Source organism: Scardinius erythrophthalmus (assembly GCF_964197995.2).
Source record: "Scardinius erythrophthalmus genome assembly, chromosome: 11".
In the NCBI taxonomy this organism is placed as follows: domain Eukaryota; kingdom Metazoa; phylum Chordata; class Actinopteri; order Cypriniformes; family Leuciscidae; genus Scardinius; species Scardinius erythrophthalmus.
The window spans coordinates 27,223,012-27,238,543 of NC_138231.1; the positions used below are offsets into that span (position 1 = coordinate 27,223,012).

Sequence of the window (15,532 nt, forward strand, 5' to 3'; positions counted from 1 at the left end):
CAGAGTATTAAACTGTATTCAGGCATGTTTTGTTAATTTTGGGAATGGTAACCCAACTTTGGTAACAGGGTTGCAAAAATTTCTCATATAAGACCTCATATAAGTCCTTTTCTGAAATTTAAGCAGCTCCTTTCAAACTTTTGAAGAGTTTCAGGCCTTGTTTCGAACCCTATTAGTGGAAAGTGTGGTGTAAATATTCCCCAAGCTGCAGGGCTCTATAGATGAACTAGGCGGATCTACGTTCACAGAAGGTTGTGCATGTAAATCTACTTTTGATGAAGTCGCAAGCTGTCTCATCGCGTTCCTACATTAATTCATCTCGTTGCTCAGGAACGCACCTGTGACCCCCAGTCACACGAAACATCAGTGCAGTGGCATCGGCCCAGAGAGGTTAATTACGCCTGTCGCTGCATGCTCATTCTCGCCGTGACAGTTTCACGCATGAAGCTTCAAGATGAACGGCAAATTTGATGACACTTTCTTAATTGCTGTGGCTATTATTTTGTAATATGATTGCAAGCACCACCCCGGCACTCTCTTTGCTCTGTTGGCAGGATCTCCAGCGGTCTGTCAGGACTGCATGGGAAAGCTAACCTCAGACTCGAGCAGGAATAAGCCGAATCCCTGATAGGGAGCGGAGAATTTATACACAGAACCCTCATGAGAGGTTGCCTACTGCGAAAAACCATGAAAAAGATATATATTGGGAAAACGGCCCTAAAAACCCCTCGAAATGGTTGTAAACATCAGAAAAAGAGGTAAGATGCTCTCTCAACCCCGTCGTCCGCCCACCACAGTCATCCCATCAGCCATGTGCATCCGTCGAGTGCCCAACTCATAGTGCTGTGACAGATTGGTTCCACCCTCACCATCATGAGTGCTGTTGCTACAAGTGTTGGCCAATGAATGTGCTATTGTACACACTACATACAGTGCGATAATCATACTCTCCAATCCACTTGTGACTATGGAAGTGTTATTGGTTTGCTAAATAGGGCTGTTTAAAGGAATTAGTAAACCAATACACGAACCAACACTTGTCCATATAGTGGGTAACAACAAATCATGCAGTGTCATATACAGACCACTGTAGATCTACTTACCTCCATCTTGTCTCCTTCATATGACAAATTCATATGAAGTAGCGTTCGGGCTAGTTGTCACACTCTATGTCAGTAACTGGTTTTGAGTAAAAGATACAATGGCGTATATTTAGAAAAGGGTAGGTTAGGGCAAGTTATCGTTGTAAAAGTTATGTTTTTATTTTTTTTATCCCCCTGAAAAATATACACTGGAGAAAACATTTGACAAATAGCTTGGTCTGCCGTTAATCTGTCTTTCAGTTATTTTGAGATCCAGTAATAATTTGGACAGTTTCAATATCTTTGCTAAATTTATTTTATATCCGTATTTTGTACCTCCACATGTTAATCATAAGCTGGCTGGCAGATTCACTGTATGATAATGAAAGCTGATTTTAGCTGGAATCAGATGAGATTGCGCAATTTGCATTCCCATTCTGATTGGTTTATTTTCAGTGGTTAATTCACACCTACTACAAAGAAAATTTCAAATAGAAATACATATTTCTACATTAAATGAGACATTGTAGGCTTATGTGAACATTGTTCACTTAAATTAGAATAGGGGTTTAAATGTTAAACATAAATTCAAATTGTATATCGTATATTGTATTTATGTTGTTTCTACAGTAGGCCTGGGATTGCAAATGTTAATGTTGCATGTGATTATTTGCAATTTTTTTTAGAAATGTATTATTTACAGCGTGATTAATTTGTGAATTTTCTAACCACTCAACAACCCTAGTTTTTAATTTTTCATTTTATGACTTTTTTGTTAATTTTTAATTCACCAAAAAAAAAAAAAAAAGTGAACACTAGTGCATCGACTGACTGGGGTGACCCCGAACGTGATTTCGGCTGAGCTAAACATAATTTCAGCCGAGCGATCTCCGACCGCCAACCCCCCACCCCCTGCTAAATGTGAATTCGGATTGTGATAATAATATATATTATTACCACAGTGTTCTTTGACATTTCTTGGAGCATTATGAATAACATGATATGAATATTGTAATTATTCATCATAATATTTTAATGGTACCAGCTTACTACATTTTGTAAAGGGAATTTTCATTTTTAGTCTGGTTTAAGGCTCCCTGTGCGGTGTGTGTGTTCCGCTGTACATGTGGCCTGCTGAGAATAAGTGTGTGTGTGGTCTTGCATGTGCGCTCGCTTCCAAATACATGTGTGTATCGATTGTCAGTACATTTATCTCTCAGGCGTGTTACATTCACTGCTTCAGACACGTGCTGTCTGACCGCCTGATCAAGCTTGGTTTGTGGCACGCCAGAGAAGTCATTATCGTTCACCACACATCTGTCCATCAATACAAACCCATTAAGAGCTGTCAGTGGTTTTCTTACATATCGTAAAAAGCTGTTTGGCTCCATCCATCTCTCTCACCCCATCCGCTTGTGTGTTTGTTCTATAAATAGATGAACATGGCATTGGTCATGTGACTAAGGATCAATGAGAGAAATGGGAAAAAAGAGTGTTGGGGATTAAAAAGGTCATCAAAACACTCCTGACACAAGTGTGTTTGAGTTAAACTAAATGCGATTAGTGGGTTATATGACAGTTATTGATCACGTAAGTGACAATGAAGCGAACTACATTCGTAAACTGAGGTTTTGCTTCTTTTTTACATTCCCATTATTGATCCTGAATCTCTGCCTGGTCCATGTAGAAAGGATTCAGGGAGTATTTTTGTCAGATTTTGTGAAAGTAATCACATGCGCACCTCTATGTAGCTCTCTGCAGGAACAGAAGGAAGACCTGCGGAAGCGTCTCTCTTACACCACTCATAAGCTGGAGCTTTTAGAGCGTGAGTTTGACTCCACGAGGCAGTACCTGGAGACAGAGCTGCGCCGAGCCCAGGAGGAGCTCGACAAGTTCACCGACAAATTACGCCGGTAAGGAAAGTGTACACAATAGCATCTGGCTTTAAAACAGTGGGGCTGTTACCATCCACATATGGTAACTAACTGAACATGTTTTTCAAACAGGACAATGGACTTTAAACTTGGAAATTGTCTTCATCCCAACTAGCCTTCTTTGTACTTCGTTGGTGATGGAAAAGAAGATACTTTTTAGCGTGTAGCAAAAGAACATGGCAGTATGTTAGCATCTATTTAAATTCATCACTATACAAATGACTCAACTTTAAGGTTAATACTGTGGCGAGAACATGTTTTCGTCTTTTATTCTAAGTTTCTCTCACAGTATGGATTTATATTAGTCAGAACACAAAGCATACACGGTGTCTGAATATGCTATACTAAATAAAAAACGTATGTGAAATTAATAGTATATTAATTCATAGTATTCATAAAACGTATAAAACAGTAACGTAACTGACACTGTAGGTTACATGATAAAGCCAACATCGCAGATGTAGTATGTCCGGATTTAATTCATATTACACGCATTCATACAATATAGAACATCATTTTTAATGGTCTAAAGTTGGTTTAAAGTTTATTCCTATTCTAATATATGATTTTGGATGCACCTATATATTTCAAAATCATTGTTTGATTGTTTATTAATAGAAAAAGTCACCAAAAAGTTAACTGAAACTGCTGAAAAAATGTTGTGGTCATATTCTGTAGACAAAAATCAAAACGGAACTTTTTGGAGGTTGAAAGTCTGCTTGTATTTGGTCCCAAATGAATACAGGATGCCGCTGTACTTACAGTGAAACATGATGGCAGCACTGTGATTGTACAGAGATATTTTGCAGCCGTTGACCTGGATGACATGCTATTATTGAAGAAAGTATAATTTCTGTGACATACCAGACCATTCCTAAAAAGAATGTCTGACTATTTGTGTGTGAGCTGAATATAAATCGTAATTGGTACTGCAGCAGGAAAATAATTCACACAGAATCCAACACCAATGCAGAATCAGGTGCGCATCTGAATGGCTAAAAACAAAATTAAGGTTATGGATTGCCCTATAGTCAAAGCCCTGACTTTAATCCAATAGAGATTACTTTTCACAGGGGACTTTATGAGTGTATTATAAAGGTGCATTCAGTATTTAAATAATAAACACTACTTTAAAAAAAAAAAAATCAGTAACATAAAATTCATAAAAGCTGTTTTATTTTACACAGAGCAGGTCAACTCATTGGGGCCGCCATTTTGAGATCACACGACCTGTCAAATACTACCTACAATTGCACATTTGTGACCCTGGATCACAAAACCAGTCTTATTTTGCACAGGTATATTTGTGGCAATAGCCAACAAAACATTGTATGGGTCGAAATTATAGATTTTCGTTTATGCCAAAAATCATGAAGAGATCATGTTCCATGAAGATATTTAGTAAATTTCCCACCTTAAATACATAAAACATTTATTTTTGTGAATGGATGCAGCACTATCGCCAATAGAAATGGACAACTTTTAAAGGCGATTTTCTCAATATTTTGATTTTTCTGTACCCTCAGATTCCAGATTTTCAAAGAGTTGTATCTCGGCCAAATATTGTCCTATCCTAACAAACCATACATCAATGGAAATATTATGTATTCAGCTTTCAGATGATGTATAAATCTCAATGTATAAAAAATTACACATAAGACTGGTTTTGTGGTCCAGGGTCACATTTATGCAATGTAATCAGTAAATCAAGTCAAGTCAAGTCAAGTCATCTTCATTTATATAGCGCTTTTAACAACGTAGATTGTTTCAAAGCAATATCAATTCACAAAATTTGTGAAGGCTATCAAAGAAGGCTAGTCAAATCAAAATGTAAATCAAAATATTCTCTTACACTCAATTTTCTGTGAAATAGTTGAGAATACCATTTATCTCCAAATAGTGAATAACAGAAAATATCACTGACTTCTTCAGACCATGTACTTTTAAAAATTGCTTTTGGCAGGGGTTAGTGGACAATATTATCCAAAAAGAAACTTGCACAGATGCACACTTCGAAAATCCACTGGAAAACTATATCATCCAGACACCTTTGCCTTAATATTTCAAACATACCATGATTTGGCATGCACTATTTCTTACCTAGCGTACAATTTTGGATGAATAGTAAGTGAACTGGGAGACTTGTTTCACTTAGGCATGTGCTGGCCAGTGCCAAGTGTGTAGGAGTCAGTTGTACAGTTATGGCTTGGCAATGTGTTGGGCTCCTCGGTCCATTGTAAAATAAATGTTGTGAATTGATATCGCAACAGATACCATAACATAATGCGGAAGATGAACAGGTGCGCTGATGAGAGTTTTGGCAACCGACTTAAAAAATAAATAAAACCTTTATGTAACAGATGTGTCTAAGGAAATAAGGAAGGCGTAAGACCTTCTTGCGTGCAGGATTTGAAGAAAGACGTTTTGTTCATGTGTTTCCCACAGAATACAGAGCAGTTACTCAGCGCTGCAGAGGATCAACCAGGACTTAGAGGATAAAATACACCGAAATGTGAGTGCACACATTGGCCACACTAAAAAAAAAGCACAAATTATTTAAGAGGTGTCTGGGCGCACTGCTTTTTGTTTTAATGTGCGAATGTTTTTGTCCGCATATGTGTTTACAAGTACTCATCCCCCTCTTTAAGCGTTTTCCTGTTTAAATGGGTTTTTGGATGAAAGCGTTTACATCGCTGTCCGCACTTCTGTCGATGTGTGTACGTGTTTTGTGGTGTGACATATTAGTGAATGTGTTAAATGTACTATAGCGCTGAATGCACTAAGAGTCTATTTGAATATCAATACACTGCCACTGGTGCGCCTGACATTAATTACAGTCCATTACAACAACCTGTCCGCCTTCACATGACAGTGTGATAGTGAGTCTATTATGCTCCCTGAATCTGCATCACAGCCTGTTTGTTAATTTGAAGTTCAAAACAATTAAATTATAATTAGCCTGCCTGCCGCGGTACATCCTATGACCAGTACATGTCTGTATTAGGATCCACCCTCAGGGTTTACTCCAAGTTTGTTATAGTAAACACTTTTTTTTAGCAACATATTGCATCAATGATGACCCTGAAGGTTATGGGTCCAAGTATGAAAAGAAAATTATGTGAAAATCATCTGACATCAGCCTTCTATTGATGTTCCTTAAAAGTACGCCGATTAATTCCCATCTGCTGCAGGGTGACTTAACACGTGCACTGACTTCTCACTGTGTGAACTTGTCAATATTCCTACTGGTGGTCCATTAGGGCCTTTATCATTGCAAATGCATATCATAGAGTTGTTTTTTTCTGAAAATGTGCTCCTTTCATCCAGTCACAGCACCACGATGATGAGAAACGGGCTCTCAGCCGAGAAATCATCGTCCTGAACAATCATCTCATGGAAGCTAAGATGACCATTGAGAAACTGAGAGAGGATAATGTAAGAGAAATAATGACAATTTGATTTCTTTTACTCACGGCGGCTTAATGGAAGCCTTTTGGAGGACTGTGTATTTGCTTTGGATTATCTAATGTTCCTTTTCTACCACTCTCAATAGGACTTATACAGGAAGGACTGTAACCTGGCTGCACAGCTCTTGCAGTGCAATAAGTCACACTACAGAGCCCAGTTATCTGAGGTAAGTCAGCATGCATGCAATTTTAACAAAGAACAGCAGTTCTGAAACTACCTATAAGTGAAATGGTTTAGGCGGCAAAGCATACATGTGCTACAGTAAAAATATATTCTGAAATATAATCGAATATGTCCATAACAATGATGAATAACAATAGAATGCAGTCTGTCAAAGTGCTGGATAATTGTTATTTACAGCACAACATATGGTCTCTTTATATAGCCTATTTGCACATTCTCCACACAATACTTTTCCAAAAGATATTTCATCTAAATAAACCTTTAGTGCCATATTGTTTAACCTCTAACTTTGTTAGCTAAATGTTTTTGGACTGATATGAATGTAGCAAATCAAGTAGCAGGAGTCTTTTTATTTAGTGAGATATACTAGTATTTAGGTCAGCTATAGTAAATCAAGTCCTCGTTTAAAGAAATATTGAGGTTCTGTCCCAATTAAGAATGAGGGACTATTCTGGAAGGGCGAATGTGGGAGGAAGTTTAAATAATAATAGTGTGTGCCAATAAACTTGGCATTTTATTCATCAAATCTGCTCCATGCCTCATATGCCAGTCCCACGATGTCTAGAACAGAGACTTATGTTGGCATGCTGCCTGCTTTAAAAACCTGTTCATACTTGGCAGATGTACCTGAATGGAAACATCAATGTTTCTGTAACAACGTGTTCAGGGAATTCAGCCTTGAATATTGTTTTATATGAAAATGTCAAAGAATTGGCACTAAGCATTCGTTAAAATAGTCAGTTGGACATAGCTGAAGGTGTCACATGGTTATGAGAGTTTCTGTTTAACCACAAAGAAATTTCTTTAAAAGCTGCTCAAAAGTCTTAAAAGCAAGAATACTAAGAAGGTCAATACAGGTGAAACTCGAAAAATTTGAGTAGTGTGCAAAAGTTTGTGTATTTCAGTAATTCAAATTAAAAGGTGAAACTAATATATTTAGTATATATATAACTATATACACATGCATGATTATACTTTTCAGAGGGCCTACATTTCTGTATTTAAAATCCTTTTTTTAAATTGATTTCATGTTATATTCTAATTTTCTGAGATTTTGAATTTGGGGTTTTCATAAGCTGTAAGCCATAATCATCAAAATTATAACTTTTGCACGATATTCAAATTTTTTGAGTTTCACCAGTAGATGTCTTATTACTTAGATATCAAATTTGATTTGTTGAACTAAGACCAACCCTCTTGGTTTAAAAAAGACTAACATTTTTGCTTTGTCTTGGCTCCTCTTATCATGCTTATATAATTAGCCATGTTCTGTTAGGTAATTAGCTGCAATTTACTTTCTTCTTGTTGCTATGGTGAATGAACTGAGGTAAGAAAAAAAAGAAAAGAAAAAGAATTGTGATATTGATGACTAGTACTCTGTGTGTAGTGTCAGTGGCAATGAAATCTGTGGTTCTTCCCTCTGGCCAATTTTCACTAAATGAAAAACTAAAAACCATGTACTTGCGTAGACCATTAGTACAGATTTGAAGTCTTAATATCTTTGGCTGTCTGCTTTGCAAATGTACTTCCATTTCCAGTTCCATCTTGTATGTTTCTTACAGCCTCTTAAGGATATTGACCTGATCTGAGCTATTATTTCCCTTTTATCCCTGCCTGATAGGTTTCCATAACAGCCTACACTTTTCTCTTTGTATGCGAATCTCTCAGCTCTTATTGTTCATTGGGTACATCTAATGGAAATCTGTTTCACTCTCTCTCAGTTGCCTGCAGAGTTTCAGGAGCGTGTGAGCTTGCACATGGAGGGTTCTTCCCTCTGCCACTCCCCATATGCCGACACAGTGCCTGCCTCTGTCATTGCTAAGGTCCTGGAGAAACCAGATGAGGTCTGCAGCAGTCAAGCCTCTCGCTCACCTAGCCCACAACCCCAGGAACGCCAGGGCTTCCTTGTGGGCACCAGCCTTGTGGGTAGTACTGAGCGCCTCGGCCTCCGAGCTACTTACAAGTCAGATCTGTACAGCAGTGACACAGCACTTTATTGCCCTGACGAACGGAGACGAGAGCGCAGACCCAGCATGGACCTCCATGGACAGCGGAAGGTTTATGAACCCCAGAACTCCACTGATAGCAACCCAGAAGACGGATCCATGGCCCTGCAGCCTGGCTTCTCGCAGGACCACTTCAGGAAGTTTACAACCTCTCTGGGAGGCGGCTCCAGCTCTTACTCCAGCTTTAGTGCAGGAGGGTCAGAAGACAAGGGTCAGGATCCTCCGAGCAGTGCTGCATCTTCTCCTCGCCACCCTGCCCTTTACATGGAATGGAGGGATGGGGCTGAATATGAGCACAAAAGCGACTCTTCCTGGGAGAGGGAGAGTCCAAGCGCCTTCACAAAGGCCCATGCTTTCCAACCACCTGAGGCAAGCCACCATCAGAATGGTAGCTCACCCATCTACAGCAGAACAATGTCCTCCTGTTACAGTGAACCTTATGAGCCCCTGCCAACTTCCACCTCACCCAGCATCACCTATGGTGACAGTCGCCGTGGAAGTGCTTTTGCTCCTGAGGAAGAAGAGCTGATTGGTCGGTGGAGGCAACTGAGTGTGGAGGATCTGAGTGCACACTCATACCGCAGTCCCGGGCGGGCCTCACCTTACAGCTTCTCTGAGCAGCACTTCTCTGTCCGGCCTGCAAAAATCCGCCTTGGTCCTCTCTACAGTAGCTTCCAGGAGGGTACTGATGTATATCACCATCATGCTGGGGTACTAGACCCCTTCTCCAGCCCCAGCCCTGACCTACGGCAGCAGCAAAGCCAGCCTCACCTGTACCACTCCAAGGAGGATAGCCAAGAGTCCGAGCAAAGCCTATACAGCCCCAAGGACGGTGTGGTGGCAGCTGGGGGACAGGCAACAGAGTACGTTGACGTAAGTCCCAACAGTTCAAATGAGTCACTGGACCATGGATCTCTGGAAATGGCTGCAGAGCTGCAGCATTATCAACCCGAGAGGCACAGCGTGTCCCCTCAGGGAACCACCCCACCACCTCCTCCACAACAACCGTACCAAAAATTTGGCACACTAGGGCTGTCACGCAAGGACAGTCTCACCAAGGCACAGCTCTATGGTACTCTACTAAACTAAGAGTAGGGTTTCCTGGTTAATCCTCTTTTACAGCTCTGTGGAACTCTACTAAGAGCAGGGTTTCCTGGTTACCTGCTTTTGTCAGTAGGATTTGAATGTTAAGCTACAGTTTGAGCCAAACACATGATGGGATTTTCTGTTGAATATTTTCAATCCATCTGCTCTCTTATCTTTTTTCTCTCTATTTCTGTATCTGTTACAGTGTTTTCTAAACATCGAACATAACCGGCTCATGTTTCTACAGTTGATATGAAGCTCTAACACTCAGCACTATTTGTATAGCCTATTTTGAAAGTTTATTAATGGTTCTGTGTGGTTTGTGAGAAAGTATTTAAGTGCATTAGGTGCATTATGGATTTTTGGAAACTTGTCTTCAGAGAGAGATTATCTTTGTTTTACCAAAAGCCTTCCGGGCTCAAAAAGGGTTTGTGAATGGACAGCACATGCTTTGTAAAAAGAAATGCTAATTTTGACAAGAAATTCGATCTTTTATTATATAATTTATGAATAGCTGTATTTATTAAGTATGCTATATCTATAATTGTTTAATAAATGTAACACTATGGAGAGATTGAACAATCTATATAATTGTAAATTATTTTTATTGCTATAACTAAGGCAATCGGCACAATTATACACGCTGCAAACAATTAAAAATGCCTCAAACGAGTTAAGTCATAAAAACAATTTGAGAATTAACTGACTGATATTGACGGATTGTTTCACAGATTTGTGAACAAGACTTTGTGAAAATAATTTTGAGAATAACTCAGCATGGAATCATAATACCCCTAAGTCAGCCCGTCAAGATTAAGTCTTAACCAAAGTGATACTTCTAATCTATTTCTTTTCCAAATAGATCTGATACTACTCAAATCTATTGCTTCATCAAGTGAGTACAATATCTTGAAAGCACTGGGCATTTTTTTTTTAACTCCTGATGTGTTTTGTTGGGCAATGGAATTTCTGAGGTGATAGTTCTTTTTGATGTTTTCTCTCCTTTCTTCCTCAGTGCTGTAAGCCCCCTCCCTCAGGCCCTCTCTACCTCACGATTCAATCCCTCTCTTCTTTCTTAATCAGCTGGGATCCTGTGTCAGTTGACACAATGATGCATGACTCTGTTTCTTCTGTTTTGCTTTCTATATCTAATAAAGCACAATAGTTGCACCATGTCTGCCTCTTTAACTACCTTTTGTTTCCTGCTCTGCTCCTGTCGGAGAGTGAGGCTGCTGCTGAGGTGTATTGGGGAGAATTTATAACTTAGAGTTCTGTTTCATACGTGAAATGTTTCCTTGTACAGTGTGAATGACAGCATACAAAGGAAGGACCTTGGTCCTCCTCCACAAACGAGCAACTACTTTTGCAGCATTCAATTTATTCAGTCTTTACAGTATAACAGAAGCCCTGCATTTACACTCAAAACATTCATGTTAGTGTGTATGATTAAGGACTGTAGCCAATAAAATCCCTACAGCTCCACAGTGAATGAAATGATCTAATAATGGCTAATGCACAGCAGTAAATAGCGGAGGTAATGAAGTTTAAACAGCCATTACTCTGGTTCATTTTTTTATTTGAGCAGTGACACCACCCTACAGTATCTGCAGAGCCACAGCCTACGCATTTTCTTTTTTATTCCGTTTGGACACTGGGATGTCACAAACATTTTCAAATATATCTTGAAAGTCAAAGGGTGGGAGTTGCTGGGTATACTATACAGCATTATGAAAAGATTATATTCAGAGAGGCTAAAGTGTCGCTATTTCACTTCATAGACGAACAAGTCTGTAAAATGAATTGCAGAACAACATTCAAAAATCTTTAATCTATGTCGAGAGATATGCAATAAGTGTTCATGTTATTCTGTATTCATCTTAGCTCTGAGCCATATGTTTCTTGGGCACGTTGCTCCTGTCATTTGTATTCAAGGGATATGTTGGACTCAGTACTTTCAGGCTCTCATTCACAGAGAAGAGTGAGTCACAAGCCGGAGGCCATCTCTGAAAACACTGCAGCAAAGATATGGGGAACAGATGGACATTTTAATTTCCTGTCTCTTATCCAGTAAGTCCCTCAGGTACTTGGCCAAAAACACACACCAAAAAATCCATTGCACTAATGTTTCGAGGTTTGAAATTGGCACATTTATGAAAGGCAGTTCTGCTTCTTCCCTTCACCTTCAACGGCCCACCATGCTTTCACTCAGGTCCCACAGCCGCTTGGCTGTATGGTCATCTGTGGCTTTGGAAAGCAATTGTTCTTCTTTGCAATTAGCAAAGCATTTTCCAGACACACCCTCAACTTCAGGCGAGCATGCCAGGTATAGTGGGGTCTGAGCACCCTCCAGTGGGCTTTTGAAGAACAACCAAGAGACCAGGAAGAAAAGAGGCTTAATCAGCAGGGGTATGTTGACGTGTCGGCCCAATCTGGTCCTTACGATACCCGGAGTGAGGGCATTTACAGTGACCCCAGTACCATCCAGCCTGCTGGCCAGCTCACGAGTGAAAAGTAGGTTGGCAAGCTTGCTCTGGCTGTAGCAAAAAGCCTTGTTGTAATTATCTTCACTGTTCAAGTCCTCGAAGTTGATGCTGCCATACTTGTAGAGTTTGGAAGAAACCACAATGATACGGCTGGGAGCCGACTGCTTCAGGAGGTCAAGCAGGAGATGTGTCAGAAGGAAGTGACCTAGGTGGTTCACTCCCAGTTGCATTTCATAACCCTCTTCTGTCCTACTGTAGGGGCACTGGTAGAGACCAGCGTTGTTGATAAGAACATCAATCCTTGGCTCCTCCTAATATTGTAACACAATCAGGTTTAGAAATTTTAGTTCATACACATCCAATCACACTTTATTAATATTGCACCTACTGTATAAATGCAATACAGAAAATAAACATATGAAAAATTATTAATACATATAGCTGTTTACCTTGGTTGAAATTTAAAAATACTGACAGATTGTGATCCCTTAAGTTCTCTGGCAGACTGTTTCTGAGGCAAGAATCAAGAATGGTGAAAACAATAACCTCAAGGACGCTGTATGAGGACTACAGGGATCAACTTAGGACGGTAGCACATCTAAGGCCCTGTTTACACCTGGTATCAAGATGTGTTTTGGTCGATCAGATCTCAAGTAGACGAGGGAGACACATACGCGTTTACACCTGGTGTTTTAATCTGTCTCTTTTGTCCACTTTCAACCACTTCTGTCCTGATTTCTTGGAGGGGAGGGTCTATGAGCAGATAAATGTATGAACTTTTTTCAGATCTTTCGATCTAATGGACAAAATAAGCTAGGGCAATTTACATATAAAGACAACTGGAGAAGACAGAAAAACATACGGAGAGCAGAAGCTTTAGTTTCTGCTTTGACAGCCGCTAAGATGGCGCCAAATGCTGTGAATGCGTGTTCATGCATTAGGTCAGTAGGCGGAGAGTAGGTGGACTTTTGCAGATGTTTGAATGTCTAGTACACTACAAAAGCAATCCGAAAGCATTGTGTTTTTGACTACCACTGGAAGTGGTCGAAAGATTACAAGCTCAAAACGTTTTAGACCCAATTTACATTTGTATTTAGCGTCCACTTGTGTTCCGATCAACGAAAATGCATCTTAATACCAGGTGTAAACAGGGCCTAAGAGGGAAAATGCTATTCTATTCATCAGAAATTTGTGCACATTTACGCACTGCAGAACATGGAATTAGAATGGCTTTATTTAAATATCTTAAATAAACATGCTTTAAAGGGGTCATGAATTGAGAAATCAAACTTTCCTTGATCTTTTGACATATAAGAGGTTATTGTACTATAAAAATATCCAATAAGTTTCAAATCTCAGAACTTCCTTGTTAGTCTAAAAACAGCTTTTATTGAAACAAAGCTCCCAAAATGACTCGTTTTGTATTTAGTCTCAGTGTGATGAAAGACCGCCTCTGCAGAAGAAGATCCTACTTCTAGCCTACATCTTTGCTTTTTTAGCCCTGCCCACCAATTCACAGATGTCATGTCAATGTCAATTCACAGGATCGAGCAACAGAACAACAGAGATGCCTATGAGGATTACAAGATGTTTTGAAGGGCCTTCCTTGAAGTGCCTTTTAATATGCAAATCTGCTATCTAATCATATCAGTGGGCATTTACTTCCAAGTCTTGAATGCAGCACGCCTATCAAAGAGAGGGTCAAAAACAGGACGAACAATAGCCTATTACTTCTAAATTGGGATGTTTTTATGTCAAATTATAAGTGGACCTCAGAGAACATTTTAAAGAAAGAAAAAAAAGATTCATGACCCCTTTAATAAACCTACATACACAGGACATCAGGGCTAGTTATTACATAACTGTATCCTGTATGTAATCTAAAAGGTGTTGAGCCAAAGTAAAACCAAGCTGACATGCATTATCAAATAGGTCACATGTTTTAAATGTCGTAATTTCATGTAATTCATTAATTACAATTTCTTTTGGTCAAAATAATGGTTTGACAGTTTTATGCATTTCATGTTATTTTTGTTGTTGTTAAATTTCACTGAAAAATAATAAAACTTTAAATTGTCTAAACTGAAGCCCATTTAATGTGGCGTCCTTCTCAATTAGGGTAGGCCTTCATAAAGTGTCAATAAAATGAAGAATTTTTTTTTTTTCATAGCCAATTATGGTGGATATATTCAACTAACCTAGGTGCCATTTATGAACACAATATGTATCAAGGTAACAGGATACCACAGTTACAATGCTGATGATATTTTATCATACTAATATATGGTATTAATAATAATAATATGCAATCCCTTTAATATGTCCTTGTGAGAAGCAATGATGATAGTGGGATAATACCACAGTTTAATTGAGCTAATAATTGTAAAAACAATAGTAGTGATATATCATATTTCAGGACACTGGATAGTTCATTTCTACACACATGCTCTCTGCTTGACCTTTACTTACACAATATGTAAACGTTAGCACTCCTCATGGCTGATATGGACTAATTCAGCCATTTTCTCAATATATTTTGCACGGTTTGAGTTATTTAATACTTTATGGTGCAGTAGCCTATATTTAATGTAAATGCAACACAGTTTCAGGGACTGAACGATAAGGCAAAAAAATGTAAACAAACCCTGATAACTTCCTCGCAGAAGCTGCGCACGGAATGGAGCGATGCGAGGTCCAAGTGTTTGATCATGATCTCTCCCTGATTCGGACCGGCCTGTTTCTTGATGTCCTGGGCCGCCTCCTCAGCCCTCTGCCTGTCTCGACAGGCCATGATCACACGGGCCTGTAGCTTCAGCAGCTCCGCTGCCGTCGCCTTCCCGATGCCGCAGTTCGCCCCGGTCACTATCACAGTCTTTCCGTGCATCAGAGCTGATGGATAAGTCAGTAATTTCAGCGCTTTCCGCCTGAAGAATATTCTCCGGGCAATGAAGATAACTCCACCGCCAAGGACAGCGGCTAAAACGACCGCTGCCGACATCAGTGCAGTGCAGGAATACCAGTGTTGAATGACAGCGTGTACGCGTGATAGCCGTGCACCACATTACCCAGAATGCACTGCTTTGTTATGGTTGCAAATAATATATTTCCTATTTCTTTTTAGGTTTACAGTTCAAGCCTAGTTTATTACACGGCATAGCCTACAGCATGCATATACCTACATTTATAATATTTTATGTATAATAATAATATAATCAATAATTTTATATTTTAGATCATTTATTTAAAAAAAAGTTCGAGTGTTTGCAGCGGTGAAAATCCATCTATCCACA

General features: G+C 39.3%; 2 protein-coding genes across 2 annotated transcripts; one reads left to right on the top strand and one right to left on the bottom strand.

Annotated features, from left to right (window-relative positions):
* Positions 1-660: 660 nt before the first annotated feature.
* On the top strand, positions 661-9,762 carry LOC308698295 (brain-enriched guanylate kinase-associated protein; the record flags this gene model as incomplete). Its single annotated transcript, XM_081378250.1, has 6 exons — positions 661-758; positions 2,834-2,995; positions 5,462-5,528; positions 6,344-6,451; positions 6,570-6,650; positions 8,389-9,762. The coding sequence occupies 6 exons, from the start codon at positions 661-663 to the stop codon at positions 9,760-9,762; spliced, it is 1,890 nt and encodes a 629-aa protein (XP_081234376.1).
* Positions 9,763-11,124: 1,362 nt separating this feature from the next.
* On the bottom strand, positions 11,125-15,319 carry rdh14b (retinol dehydrogenase 14b). The gene is made up of 2 exons (XM_081377876.1): positions 14,887-15,319; positions 11,125-12,553 (listed from the first exon to the last, which is right to left on the bottom strand). The coding sequence occupies exons 1-2, from the start codon at positions 15,238-15,240 to the stop codon at positions 11,942-11,944; spliced, it is 966 nt and encodes a 321-aa protein (XP_081234002.1). The 5' UTR covers positions 15,241-15,319; the 3' UTR covers positions 11,125-11,941.
* Positions 15,320-15,532: the final 213 nt, after the last annotated feature.

Excerpts from the sequence above, each read along its gene's own strand:
- rdh14b (XM_081377876.1), bottom strand. The coding sequence starts at position 15,240 with ATGTCGGCAGCGGTCGTTTTAGCCGCTGTCCTTGGCGGTGGAGTTATC. Across the intron at positions 12,554-14,886 it reads TCTGCGAGGAAGTTATCAGG|GAGGAGCCAAGGATTGATGT; the intron begins GTTTGTTTACAT and ends TTACAATATTAG.